Genomic DNA, 15,312 nt, shown 5'->3' on the forward strand with positions numbered 1-15,312 from the left:
CCTGCCAGACACCATGCAACCCTGCCACTTCATTCTTGATTCTTAACATAACAAGTCTATACGTGTATTATAATAAAACAAAAATCAAATCTGTTTCTTGGAGATGAGGGCTGTTCCAGAATAAATAAATATCTGACACTATTCTTCTAAGTATGAATCTTTTCCAAGGCTTTGAAATTTGACAGTGCTATTTCACAAATTCCTATGGGGCTGCTCTACTGCTAGGCTAGAAATCTGACTATGGAACTGAGGAAGAAAAGAAGAGAAAGATCCCCAAACAGAGAAGAAATATTTTAGCCTGACTGGTGAGTATTTCTATTTCTTGCTGCCATGAATCTTCTGTGTCTTGCAAAAAAGGAGGGGATATGACACCTTCTAAAACAAAGAGAAATAACTCAATCCCAAGTCTGTTGTGAAAAATCATCTGCTCTCCTTGACTTTCCAAAAAAACTCCCATATCTTCAGTGAGTTCAATCGAAGTTTGTATAAAGCATAAGCCACCTTTGCATTTCTTTACAAATTTATTCCTTCCTGTTCTTTTCTATGTGGCAGTTTTGTGACTTTTTAATAATGTCTTGGCCATCTAGCAGCACTGGAAAAAGACAAAAGAATTTCTGTAAGAGCAAGTAAACCCTACTTTCATGTGACAGAGAAATGCTTACACTTCATTAACCTTTATTATAAACTAGTCATTGGAAAAGTTACTTTGCTAGAATCCACACTATGGTTTCACTCTACAAACCACAAAATGTCAGAATGCTAAATTACAGTAAAATACTGCTCACCTCCTTATGAACCCGAGATTAATGATACGGTGCAGAAGGGAATAGCGGTGCTACTAGGAGCGTAACAGGTCACAATCACTTCTAAAATAGCTCATCAAGAACAGGCAGCAAAACATCACAGATGGTTCCCAGAACTAAAGCCCCCTTCTCAACGTACCCATCACCGAGACGTCGTATTCAACCAGCAGGGTCGCCTCCTGCCCGCACTGTTTGAGAATGCTCATGGCTTCTGCATGTGTCGTTCCCAGGAGTCGGATCCCATCAACACTCAGCAGCCTGTCCCCAGGTTTGATTGTGCCCTCTCTGGAGGGAGATTAAAGAATGATCTTTATGAATACACGAGAAATTAATTTGATTTGGAGATAATACCATTTTTATGCAAAGTGATTCTCTCAACACCCTCTCTGACATCCACCCCTCTTGCCTTAACATTTACTTGGATGGTGAGAACGTTCAGAGGGCACAGAGGAAAGGAAATTGCTTTAATTGAAAAGTCAGCGACTGGAAAATGGCTTAACACGTAGCTAAATAATCAAGTCATGTTAAATTGCAACTAAGCATAGCTTCTGCTTCAACATATGCTTTCTCTCTGCCTTGTCCACACAACTCCTCTTTCATACATACATAAACACCTCCTCCCTCGGTATTTTCTTAAAAATAAATATGATGTGCAAACACATGGGTAAAGAAACAGATTGCAAAATACGAATGTCCATTTATTGATTTTCTTCAAAAATATCCCTTACTTGGATAACTCCATTTTTCTTTTCTTCCTACCTAAAATTAATTTGTTTATTAATTTGCTATAAATGTACACCATCTCCGAGGCATCTCATAACATATTCAGAATTATAATAGAAAATGAAGTACTAACATTGTCAGCTCAGGAACCAGGGAGAAAAACAAGGCAGTGAAGGAGATAAGGGTGGGAAGAAAGGGAGGGACAAAAACCAAAAGCTCTCTTGAAGCATTTGCTTCTTGACTAATGTTTCCAAGGTCAAAAATGTCAACGTAGGCTACAGAAAATCAACCTGCTTTAAAGAAATTGCCCTTTAAGTTTCTCTGATGGTTTGAGGACACAAATGCCATTTCTGAAAATATAATTCCATACATATAAATAAGGTGAATATTCTTTCTTTATGTATATACAAGATAGTATTACATACAACAAGATGGTATTACATACAACTATGTTTTTTGGGCCAAAATATAAATCTGCACTCAGACATTATCCAGGTGAAGTTATGTGTGAGCTCACATGCAGACATGTACAAACATCTTAAAATAACAATACAACAACATCCAAGCACATGACAGGATTTTTCTGAAGTGCAAGAGAAAAAGATTGTGCTGTTGGAGTATAAAAAGCATAATTAAGTGCTACACCAGCTGTCTGAAGGCTGCAAAAAAACGTGCTTTGACCTATTGCAGGCATTTATTCTAATTATTTTTGGTTGACTTTTGAAAGTGTTTAATGGGAAAGTCTGGAAACATGCAACATACTAAATTATAGTCCATACATACAGTGATGTGCCGAGCCTCTTACTGTTATTACTGCGTATTACTGTTATTATTATTACAATTAGATGCATAAACGATGAATTTCAAAGGAACAGATTTTAATATATCTACTTCACTCCAAATCCTAACTTCTGTCCCAAATAATTCACCTTTCTTCATTTCTCTTCCACATGCATTCCAGAGAAAGATGAATTGTACCTGTCAGCAGGCCCTCCAGGTCTAACACATGTTATTACAACAGGACGAGATTTATTTCGGTCATCGTGTGCTCCACCTAGAAAGGGAAAAGTGAGAGAATGCGCACCTTCAATTTATGCTTTTTGTGAAAGCTCATTTCCAAAAGCCAAGCCTAAACCTTGCAGTATGCACATTTACAGATGAGCTAAAAAGCTCAAAAAATAGACAAGCCATTAATATAAATCTTCACTGAGTTTTACCTTAAATAAAATCAAACTACTGTATGGTATAGATGATTCTTTATAAAATATTTCTACAGAGTGATTCTTCATAAACTTTTATTATTTTCTTAGAACCTCTACTCCGCAAATCTGATCTCAGTGTGAAAACTTACTGTTCTGCAATGTTTGCCACACAGAGAAAAAAAATCCATACTTTATGTATACTCAGAATAATGAGTGGCCACTAAGGGATTTATATATTTTATTAAAAAAAAAAGTTTTTCCTGAATAAACTAGTAATTCATCACTGGGTCATATTATTTAACAGCGGCATGTTTTCTTCTGTTCTCTAAGTCAGTGTTAATACTTTTGTTGTATAATTCAGACTATCAGCACAATTAATCAGATTTCATACTGAATTTATACAAACACTGCATGTGTTTCTTTTTTAAGAACTACAATCTCCCTGCTGATTTCAGTGGTAGCAGAATCTGGTCTTATGTGAGACGAAGTTTGTCATGTTCTTGGCATAGTTGATTAATTACTGTTCTTCCATAAACAAAAATTAAAGCAGTTCATAAAAGCAGTACATGAATGTATGGAAAAAGTAACACATAAATCACAGATATTTTCCCAAACTGTAAGCCATAAATCTTGAAATGATTTCTTAGTGCCACTAAAAACTTACCACTTTTTTTGCTGATTTAGAAAATACAATTTTAATAACTCACCTCTTATTACAAATCCAAAAGTGTTCCCCTCTTTATGTAAAGTAACTTCCACAGTTCTAAAGATGAGACCTGATCCTTGCACAGCTAAAAGAAAAAAAAGAAATGAGATTCCAAAACCGAATTATTATTATTTTTCTAATTATACTCACAAAATTTCACTTTTTCCAATTTATGATAGCGACTGTGTTTCTGGTCATACAATTGGAAAGACTCCCCTACAGAAGAGTCAGACTAAAGAACTGTAATAAAATTCAACTCATCCTCTTTTTGAGAGAAATTAGCTCCAGATATTTTGCAAATTGCCGATGGTTTGGAAAAAGCGCCACAGATGCATATAACAGATGAGGAATTTGAGTCTTACTATTTAAAGTGTGGCATAATTTTGCTTTTCTTATAGTTACAGAAGAGAGCTAGAGAAGATGGAAATACACGAGACACAAAAATGACAAATTATATTCTTAAAGCTACCTATGGAGTTTGCTCAGTCATTAAAACTTCTATTTGTATTCCTTAAAGTCAAGGCAGTTGAGATTTTATGGTGTATCTCTAGACTCAGATGACTAGATTAAGATGAAAAAAGTATTTTGTATCACAAGGATTTGTTATGTTTTTCCTTTTTCAACATGTAACGTGCTCCTTCATCATTGCTAAATGAGTTAAAAAAATCTCTGACTTCAACTTGAGTCAGTATTTTCTCCGTAAGCACAAGAGGAGTGGTGCACAGCTGGGTTAGGAGGTGAGAGGCATAAAGCACAGACCAACAAAATTGAGTGTGTTAATCCACTTCACAGAATTTGAAATCACCACTGTTCAGAGACCAGCAGCCAGTTTACTATTAGCTTTTACAGGAAAAAGTTTGGCAGGGCGTAAGAACTCCGTTGTCCAAAGGGAAAAGCACACTGGGCAAAATCTGACACATGCACACTTCCCAGCTTCCAGAATAACACACAGAAAGATTAAAAAAACCCAACCCTCTATAAAATAAATGTTCAGTAAGCAGCAGAACTAATTAAAACTTACATCCTTTAATGCTCCTGCCTGCAATAATCAGTTCCCCTGGTCCCCATTAGGACACCCTGAGGGAGCAATGGATACCACAGGTTGGGGAGGTATGCGCTGCCATCCATGAGTGTCCCCAAGGAGAAGTGGTGCCTCCCCAGCGCTGCCTCCCTCTGATGACTCCCCTGGCCCGGGACTCTCTCCTCTGCCCAAGTGCCTATTTCCACAAAATGTGCTGTAATGCACTTTTTAACTTTGGAGTCTTTCAATCCTCTGTTAAAAAAAGTTACTGCAGGGAACCAGAACAACCCAGTGAAATCACATCAATCTCACTTCCTTAGGAAAACAGGCGAAAGATGGCCCTCCAAAGCATTGGTTTGTATTGCAATAATTCCTGCTACAGCTTGAAGATCAGGACTGTGTTACTGAAATCCATGCAGTTGGTTGCTTTTCTGCTAGAAACATTTTACTCCCAAAAAAGGACGAATTACAGGGAGAAGGAGGCAACTCTTGCCTTCATTCCTGTGAACCGAAAGTGGCCTGGCACGTAACTCAAACTGAATCCATGCTTTCCAATCTGCTTGGTGTGGCTGGTAACCTCCACGGGGGACATGTGAAGCCTGTAGTTCAGCAGTGAGGAATGGCACACAGCATCCTCCCATGTGGGCAACAGTTTGGAAGGGGAAAGAAGTCCTTAGCCTTTAGCAACAACAAAAGGCAGCTGCGAGGCAGGCATGGCTCACATTCCAGTTTGAAACCCTGAGGAGGGTTTGTGCTGAAAATAGCAGCTGGATGCTCCTTCTGTGAACACTGCCAGGCAGGGCAGGAAGCACTGGGGAGACTGGGATTATGAGTGCTCAGACAGGTTTAATCCATCATTATTAAAGTACTGTCACTTTCCCACTCTGAAACTGTGATATTCCTCTCTCTGAGGGGGCAACCATGAGAACAACAGGAAAATTTCATTATGTATGGGGCAGGGAAGGAGATGCCAGGATTTCACCATCTACTGGAAAAATTATGTGCTTACTGAAGGCACTGTGTCTGGCTTCTTCACTAGAAGTTAATGGGAACAACCAGACTGCTAATTATCTCCAACTTTATTAGCTATGCTCATACGGAGGGGTCAGAAATTCCAAGGACTTAAAGAAAAAGTAACAACTGCTACTGTAATTTAGCACGTCAAAATCCCAGTTCACTGGACAAGAGTGGCACATATGCCAAAAGTGAGTGAAACGGAAGGAAGCCTACTTGAACAAGTGCAAAACAACGTCCATAAAACAACTACATCTCCAGCAAAATAATTCTGAACTCAGCTGACTTCATTAACTCAAATACTGCGTTTTTGAACACAAAGTTCCCTTACCACAAGCAAACACTAATCAACAGAGAATATTCAAAACATACTAAGGTGGTTGTCAGGAGGTTATAAAAGCAGCCAAATATGTAATCAGACTAACTCTCCAGCTGTTAGAAAGCAGTGGGGAGTTCATCCTCTTCTGAGCACCAAGGAGAGTGATGGACTTTTTGGCTTCTATTGTGATTAAAGTCTTTATTTAAGGAGACAAGAGCTTCCTAGCTGGCTTTGCAGGTTTTTGTAGCCAATCATCAGCAAACCATATCTTCAACCCTACAGTGAGTAAGCATGAAGGAGCACACATGCATTTAAAGGTGTGGCTGGTGCAACCCCCCTGGTGGCAGGCCACTCACTCCTTCCCTTTAGGTCCCAGGTTTCCAACACAGCATTACCCTGGCTTTCACTTGATACCTGGTAGCCTCAATTCCCACTGATTTTCTCCTACAGACACACAGTCGCAGACACAAGCACAAAAAGAAAGAGCAAAGGAGGACCCACTGGGTCTTCTGCTCTAAAAACAAGATGTTTTCTGAAAGTGATGCCACAGAAGACCAGAAAAGTCTCAAAGTATGTTCTTTATCTGGGAGAGTGAGAGGGTGCTGGAAGTTGAGAGAAGGAAGGAAAAGGCAGAGGCAGAACTCACAGATCTTCTTGGTCTCATCTCAGAAGATCTCACTGTAACAAGAAAGATTCTCTAGCCCTGCAATGTACCTAACCTAAATTCTAGTATTCAAAATTGTAAACAAATGAACAAACAAAATAGCAGAGGCTCACAATTCTGCTCTGCCATTGGCAGCATTTATGCTCCTAAAACACCCGAGTATCTCTGAGAGCATCCCGCTGTACAGCCAATTCTTGCATACTGCTTCCACGCTCTGCGATAAGCCAGAGGAAAAAAATATAATAAAACAACCACTACCAAAATGAGGATCACCAACCATGCCGATCTTACTGCTGACAACATGTCTGGTATTCAGCATAGGTTTCAGGTTGTCCTGCTATTACTTACAGATTGGAGGCAGCTCATACTCCACTTCTAAAACAACCCTCTCGCCCACATTCTTCAGCAGGCTGATGATCTCATCGTGGCGAAATTTGGTCAGGTTGATTCCATTCACAGATTTGATGTAGTCCCCTATATCCAGCTGATCGCTCCTAGGAAAAAGTACATAATCATTTTGTTAAGAATATATGTGCTGGACCAAACTAAATCCTTTAAATTACCGTTTAGTGGTGGTAAGAAATATTTTTTCCATTCATCTAGATTAAAACAGGTTGAACTTTCAAACAGGAAGTGGCATTTTAAGATCTTAATCTAGTCTAGCTCGTTAAGTATTAAAAGAAGAACATTGTTGCGTTATTCATTTCTGATGTACAAAACAATGGAGAGGCTGGAAAATTTGACTGGTTTAGGCACAGGATCTGGGAAATCATAATCTTCGTGTTGCCATCTTTCTCTCTGTCTTTGGGAAGCGTCAAAAACTATTGTTTTGGACAGTAATTGCCTTCACAGCTAACATCACAGCTACAGCAGATAGGCCACAGCCCAAAAGCAGATGTTCTGCTCAGTTACTTGGAATGATTTAGCTTAACCTCTATCTTTTCAGTTGTTTCACCCATGAGTAACAGCTGTTTTGTTTCCACTGTAGCAGCAAACAAGGTAGCTATGACTTTAGACTCTGTAATCTTAAAACCAGCTGATGAACAGTCTTTTTAAAAATTAAATTACAGTGGTACTATGGTTAGTTTTTACATGTAACTTTTTCCCCTCAGTATCTTATGCTTCTTCTCTCAAGCTTTTGTTCAAGGACAATAAAATGTATATAATATAGAAGAAATCTAAATAGTTTGATGTCAACTTTCAAATATCTCATTGGTATTTCTGGTTTTTGTCAAAGTAGCCTTGAGGGAAGAAAGGGACCAGCTGTTGCTGTTTCTCTCCGAGCTTCTCTGGTCTGATGGGCTGCCATTATAAATGCATCCAGTCGTACATTTGTTAGTGACCTTTCTGATGCAGTATGTATTTCTGGAGCAATCGCATCTTATAATGCATTTTGTGGGTTGAGATGAGGTTACCTAGCAGCGATTCCTCCTTGACGAAGGTTAGATACTCTTGGTTTCCCATCCTTGTCGATTCCACCCGATACTGTAAGTCCTAGGGTGGTGCCTTCTTTTTTCATTAATTCAACTATTGTCGAGCCCTTGAATTCCTCTGTTGAAAGAAAATTATTGGCATTATTAAAATTGAAGTGATAACACAGACGTTGCCTTTCTGAAATGTCATCTACTTCCCAAGAAAATCATTGCATACGTTAATAGGAAACAACGCATACATCTGGAGATTTTTTTATGTTACAATTCACAAGTTCTGTCTGCAAGGCTCTGCATAGAGATAAATCTGAGACATATGTTCTGTAAAAGGTTATTAAAAACCACACCAGTGTGCTAGCATGCTATACAGAACCAATAGATACCAAGTTTGGCAACACTTACAACTAAAGGTAGTTGTTTCACATTTTTAAAAAGCTTTCTTTTCTTATTTTCTTCTTTCTCTCTCTGAACCCTACATTTTATAAAGTATTTCAACTGATTAACTAAATAGAAGGGTAAAAGACACAATGATGTAATGATACTAGAAAATTTTATATCCAGACTCACTTTGAGGCCACTGGTAGATGTCACTGTTAATCAAAACGATTGACCGTAACAAGAATCCAGATGCAGATTGAGCGTATCAGATATTAAAAGCCTTATTGCTTATTCTTACACAAACAGATCTCTACTGCAGCTCTATGAAATCTCTGCAGAACAGGTATAAAGTAAATGAAGGATTTTCATAGTCATAAGCACATATAAAATTTCCCTAATGCCCTCTCCTTTACCCATTTAGCATTCTTGGAAAATGCCAAGGTAATCTCACAGACCTCCACAAACGCAGGTTACCTGCCATGGAAAGCCTTGATCTCTCAAAAAGAGATGTCCTTATTGCACGTGGATGGACAAGGCAATCTAGAAACGCACAGTTCCAGCAGGGCTGCAACTGTTCGGAAAGCCAGGAGGCACTCATACCTCATGGCCAGTGTTTCCAGTCAGAGAAGACCTATTAAAAACACCAGCTGCCCAGGTATTCTGAAAAAAATACATGAAGTCCTACAGATTCACCTAGAAAATTATGAAATCCTGGAAGGATCACCCATCTTTCTGGTCTTTTCAGCATCAATATGCAGCTTTTAGGTCAGTTGGTCAGATACAAACATCATATATGCACTGCAAAAAACATTATGTCTGCGCTGCACTAGCACTTGCTGTGGCAGCATGAGGTTCAGAGATTGAAAGTCACCCAGAAAATAAACAAGTTCCTCATATACATTCCTATGTTCATCAGAAAGGTCCAGAATAAGCACTATACAAACAGCAACAAGGCTCTATCAATACCTTTCCACATGACTGAGAAGCTCACCTAACACAGCTTCACCTCAAGATGAAGAACTGGTGCCCTGAATGAGAATTCCCAAACCTGGGCAATACCAGGGTAATGGTGGTGGGCAGAGGAAAGCATCCAGAAGAGCCTTCAGCCCTGGTAGAGTGTCCTGTAAAACCTGGTAGTACTTCTAACAGGGTTAACTGCTCAATCTTTTGCAGACATAGCACCATCCCATGCAATGTTCCTGCTCCTTTCTAGGTGGCTGACAGGCTCTTCTCTCCATTCTGGCTGATGACAACCTCACTTCAGTTACTCACATTTTTACCATTATAAAGCATGACTTAAGTGCTTGGGCGAGAATCTCCTATGCTTATAAAGCTTCTACTAAGACAAAATTCTGCAGGGTATTTGGTGAGCAGCATGGGCTGTTGAAATGAGTATTTTAAAAGTGTAAGATGTATTTGTAAAAAGCTAAGATTACAAGAGACTGTGGGACTGTTCAAAATGCGCCTCTATCCAGTCAGAAGCAGACAGTAGCACAGCTACCTGGTGTGTTCTCCAACTTGGCTGACACCAAATCATCATCTGGTGTCAGTTGGAAGCTATTGAGCTTCCACAATGTGTGCTCACATCTGGCCTTTTTGACAGTTCAGAAAGAACAGATGTGATTACCTGCATCTGAATATGAAGACATGTTGCATAGCTGTAGGAGATGCTACGGACCAAAAAGTTGCTTTCAGTTTTATAAAAACCTGCAAGCATTCATAATGACTACACAAGTTAGTCGTGATACTTACTGTAACCAAAAATACTGTACATTTGCACCCATGGACTTGGCAGGGCTATGTTAACGGTTGGACTTGATGATCTTAAAGGTCTTTTCCAACCTAAACGATTCTATGAGGCAATCTCAGGTGATTGGCCAGTGAGTCACACTTGTTTATTTAGCCTTTAATCAATTGTGAGATCTGGACTCGAAAGGAAAATTCCCCTCTCTCCCCCATCTCCCAAACTGAATCCTTCCATTGCACTTCTCAGTAGTACAATCTGGTTCTCAGGACCATCTAAGATTTTTTTTAAACAAATGCTTTGCCAGAATATGTACGCAGGACATCAGGAATGCACTGCACATGTCTAATATATGCCATAGCATAATACTGTCACATGTTTTGATCTTTTATATAGCTTCTGAGTTTGCAATCCAATGCTGGGAAATACTCTGCTGCCTGAAGTGACATGCAGTGTTTTAAGCCAGCTTATGATTATACAGCTCCTTGCAACTACTGGCATGAAAATAATGGCCAGGCTTGTCCCTTCTCACCATCTACTCTGAGAAGTTTCTGTATACCTCTGCCAAGAGAGCAGGAACCTCAAACACTCTTCTGTGTTAGACAGAAGGGAAAGATGCACCAACGCTGCAAGGGAGTGGTGGTGTGAAATGCTCATTGCTAACTGACAGGTAAGGTCATCTAGGAGCACGCAACAGTTTCATTAGGTTTGCCTCTCTGAAAGATTATGCAGCTTTTGTTGTAAATAATCATAGTAGGAAGCAATTAAACTACCTAAGCTGGTTTTGCTTATGAGAGATCTATCCCTGGAAGTGCTGTGAACCAGGCACATCTGATACCCCTGTCTCTGTTTTTCATCTTTGCTTTCTTAAACTGCACACGATTACTTTTCTTATAATGCTATATATTACATGTTTACTCATCTGCATTGCTTCAACATTATTATTACAGACTAATCCCCCTGGAGTATTATTGAAATGCCCAATATCAGAATAACCCTGGGACTCTATTTCCAATCCAACAAGCAACTGCATCTGTACACGCTATTCCCTAACCAATGCAAGGTCAGTCTCTACTCCCTAGTAAACACAAAGCTATGCTACTCTTTGTGGGTTAAAAATCAAACTACTTCATGTATCACCTCACTCATAATTCATTACTTATGCCGACCAGCAAAATCCTAATTAGTTAGAAGTCTCCGGGGTCTGTTCTTTTTGTACATGTACTCCTACACTGCTAATAACATTAGCATAGCCAGCATCAGAAGGGAAGGCAAAGAAGTTATTTCCAGATTTCTTGTAATTTATGAGTAAACCAGGAGTTGAATTTACAAGTCTTTTGCTTAGCGGTAAAGTGAATATAGAACAAGAGCTTAAGAAATGTCTTCTTGCTCCATAAGAGTTTACGAAGTATCAAATATCAGAACACCACTCCTGCAGTACAGCTCCGTGATATGAACCAAATGAATTATTCTAAAATGAAACCACATAGAGAAAAGATGGTTCCAAGTCTATAAAAAGCCCAAATCAACACTATTTTACACTTCAGCTGGAGAAATGCACTTGAGAACTTCTTCCTCTCCCACCATTAACAACTCCAGCAAAACGCAGCTCACACTGGATCCTGCCTTCCCTTGGCCTGGGGAGGGTTTCGGGTCCCTGTGTGGTGGGATCAGCATCCAGACCCGCCCTGGGACTGCCATTGTTCCTTGCTGCTGCAGGGGTGCTCCTGGGCATACAACTGCCCATGCTGCAGCAGTGCTGCACCATGCTACACAGATTTGCTGGCATCCAACTACCATGGAGATGGGCTCAGCAAGGAAAGTGCAAAGACATATACTTGTACCTGTATGCACACTTGTACACGCATGTAGCTGTAAGAAAAGAAAGGTTCTGCTCCAAAGAGCTTAGTTTAGCTCTCCAGTCCTGCAAGCTAGCAGCTGAACATTGAAGAAAATATTGCACTGCTGCTGTTTTCTTAACTCCTGGGCTGGATGCTCCTCTTTGCTTCGCTGCGGCAATACCATAAATTGTGTGCACCTGATTTGCAGCAGGGTCTGTTGGTATGACAAGACTCTGATCTGCGCTGCAACCTGAAACACTACAGGGACACTCAACGTAGCACAAGAAAACTTCAAAGACAAGTAGGTGCTCCAATACAAGACTCTGTAAAGTGTAAGAAGATGAATAAACAGAACAACTTGCAGGTAAGTAAAGTCCAAGAAACGGCACGTCAAATTAGTTTTTCTGCAAGGAAAATAGTACCATGATAAAGCTTCTAGAATTTTGTACATGATCAGACTCTTTGTAATTTCCTGCCTTTTGACATATGTAAATAACATGTTTTAATGAATAAAAAGGATGGAAAATAAATTGGCTCATGAGATTTCTGAACCTGGAAAAGATTTTCAAAAAGAAAATTAAATACCAGAATACAGAAGAGATTTTTTCACAGAAAGCTGAGAGAACACTTAATCAAAAGTTTTATCATCTATTTTCAATATCCCTATAATTTTATATCTTAATTTACACATTAAAGTAAAATTGAAAAATATTTTACTTCATTCCAGATACTGAATGCCTTTTCTGTCCCTTTTGTGAAAATTTCATTTTGAAATCCAAGAAAAATGCCCCAAATCTACACAATCAGGTCAAGTGCTTGTATCCTCCACCTAGTGAATGAGTTTGTTCAGTGCAGCTGGCACAGGGCGTAAATGGAACTCAAAAGTAAAAAAATACTTGCTGTTATAGACGGTTTCCTACCAAAAGACATACATAATCAATAAGTAATTGGTAAGCCTATTGAAAACACAGTCAATGTTGTGCTTGCATGGATTTTTCATGTATGTCAGCAGAAATTCTGCAGAGGAAACCTTTTGCTTTACATTCCAGGAGGCACCTCATGGCTTAATAAGAAATCACATAAGGACAGAGTCAATTCTTAAGAAACAGATAGCAGTTTGTTTTACTGGAGACATCACATCTACTCAATGTTTCAAGTCCTGCGGGTAGGTGTATTTCTCTGACTGTGACATGACGGATGTCAAGAGATGACGAATGCTCCATTCCTTGTCCTTTTCCTGACTGACTGTCACTACCTGCTAGAACATCTACATTTTTATTAAAAACAAGCAAACAAAACCACACTGGTGAAGAGAATCTGAAAATGTGGTGCTGCCCTTAACCTGCTCTGTGCCATCTCCTCCAATCCCCAAGCCAGTCCAGAAGGCAGCAGCCCACAGCAGAAGACAAACCGGTAAGAGGTGCAATCAGAGCACATTTACAAGGCACAACACACTGCAGCTACCAACGGGACTGTAAATTCAAACAATGGCAATGCAGGTTGCCTTGGGTCAGTGGCAGGGCTAATGTGATTTTGATAGCGTGGATAAATGTTGTAAAGGTGAAATATTGTACCATTTTCAGTGAAAGCAAGAAAGATGGGTAAGGCTCAGGCACTTGCAAAAGCTACCTAAATTAGACTCAATTCATACCAATAGCTATTTTGGTGGTGTAGAAGGCATTACACAATCTTTCCTCTTCTCTTCTCTTCTCCCCCAGCTATATGAGCAACTACAAGATGACTTTGCCACTGCAGAAGTACTACCTAAAACCCAAATACCTTCCACCAGTGTTTATAAACTGGAAAAGGTCTGACTGTTGCCTGACCTAGGCATGACACAGAAAACCAAATAATGGTATTTTATGATCAACCATGGGCTGTGATACAGAGGACGTGATCACACAACTCACTGAAAACACCAGCCCTTTCAGGACATGGGAGCACAGCTCCCATCTGGGTTGGTTGGTTTCCTGCCTAAAAAAGAGCTTAGTTCTTGAGCTATTTGGTTTTGCGTATGTTTTCCATACACAGAAAGGGATACCTTGGCAGCCAATTCTAAGTAAAAACTGAAGCATACAATATAGGTGTTCTTAAATTTAGCATCAAACATAAGCATTACATTTGAAACTCTATTTATAACTAAAAGATTAGAGATTAATATAAATATTCCAAACCTGAAATCAAATAACAACCAACTGAAAGCCAGTAACAGACCAAAATGTGCCTCTCAATGACAAGAGTCTCATCAATTTCTTAGCAAAAGAGCACTGGCAGAAAAACCTGATAATATGACATGGTTATTGACGCACACCACAGTAACTTCAGTAATTACATTTCAGGAGAGAAATCTTTAGCAGGACTGTAGGGGTAAGACTCTTTCTATGAAAGCATCTCTTCTTTGTGAGTGTAATAAAGAAAAACCCATCGTCAGCTGCTGGAGAACAGCATTTCATTTTTCACAGCGTTGAACCATTTACCTTCCTAAGGCAGAACATTTCCATCCCACAGCCTCCAGCACAGTTAGGACAAACTGCCCCAGTGCTTCACCAGCAGCGGCACAGCAATGGCACATGTTCAAGAGGCAATGTCCTGTTTGTGTCTCAATCCACCCCTCTTCCAACCGGAGTGGTAGAGGAAAATGCAAAAATGGCATGGTGTAAAACCAGTTTTCACAGAGAAGCAGCTTCATACAGCAGTGACAAGGATGATCTCTGTACAGCCAACTTACAAGGGATGGTGTAACATGAAGGATGCAAAATAGTCTGCTTTGAACTTGAGGAAAATGTGGTCCACGGATGCGGTTGTATAAGAAGCACAGAGGTTTCTCTGGGGTAATAGCAGCAGCTATGCAGACTAGGGTAGGAGCTGGATGGCCACGTGGCTAGAAGCTTCTCCAAGCAAGACAAGTGCTGGTGAGGGAACAACAGGCTTTTTCGTTCTCCAAATAGTCCCCTTCACAAAAATTCCATAACGAAATACTAGTTTCAAATACATTTTAAAATTTGCTTTTGCTTATGTGATTGGGTTGCACAATAATGACAGAAAACAAAATAACCCTAACATTCCAGTATTAGAAGTCTAAAATTATTTATCATGCTGTTGTGGCTTAAGCACATGGTTTAATATGCTACTTTCACAGGTACTGCCCATTCAAAGAGATTAACCTAAGTTATCCCAATACAGATGATGGCACCTGAATCTTCTAAATGCTGGGGCTGCTAGGAATTTTTGACAGTGACCACTTTCAAATTCTTCTTTCTGTAGTTTGTTTTTCACCCTACATCAAGGACTGAAAAGTTATCAGGCCACACATGGTCAGAATAACAAGAAGTCCTTCCCTATCCACATTTCCTTGAGATGGCTGGTGACAAGGCTTATGGACGAATAAACCAAATGCAACCAGTGAGGAGATACGTGAAAGCAATTTTTTAAAATTCCACTTAGTTTTGGACTGTGTGGGAGAGCCC

At 39.6% G+C, this 15,312-nt stretch overlaps 1 protein-coding gene across 1 annotated transcript in view; it reads right to left on the bottom strand.

Annotated features, from left to right (window-relative positions):
* The window catches only part of GRIP1 (glutamate receptor interacting protein 1), an 83,136-nt gene extending 68,866 nt beyond the window's left edge, over positions 1-14,270 (bottom strand). Inside the window, exons 1-6 of the mRNA XM_010181768.1 lie at positions 14,267-14,270; positions 7,868-8,003; positions 6,801-6,946; positions 3,436-3,519; positions 2,505-2,580; positions 943-1,088 (exon numbers count right to left, since the gene is read on the bottom strand). Of these exons, the coding sequence (XP_010180070.1) occupies positions 943-1,088; positions 2,505-2,580; positions 3,436-3,519; positions 6,801-6,946; positions 7,868-8,003; positions 14,267-14,270 (592 nt within the window). The remainder of the gene's footprint in view (positions 1-942; positions 1,089-2,504; positions 2,581-3,435; positions 3,520-6,800; positions 6,947-7,867; positions 8,004-14,266) is intronic.
* Positions 14,271-15,312: the final 1,042 nt, after the last annotated feature.

The sequence above is a fragment of the Mesitornis unicolor genome, unplaced genomic scaffold (assembly GCF_000695765.1).
Source record: "Mesitornis unicolor isolate BGI_N332 unplaced genomic scaffold, ASM69576v1 scaffold1973, whole genome shotgun sequence".
NCBI lineage: Eukaryota > Metazoa > Chordata > Aves > Mesitornithiformes > Mesitornithidae > Mesitornis > Mesitornis unicolor.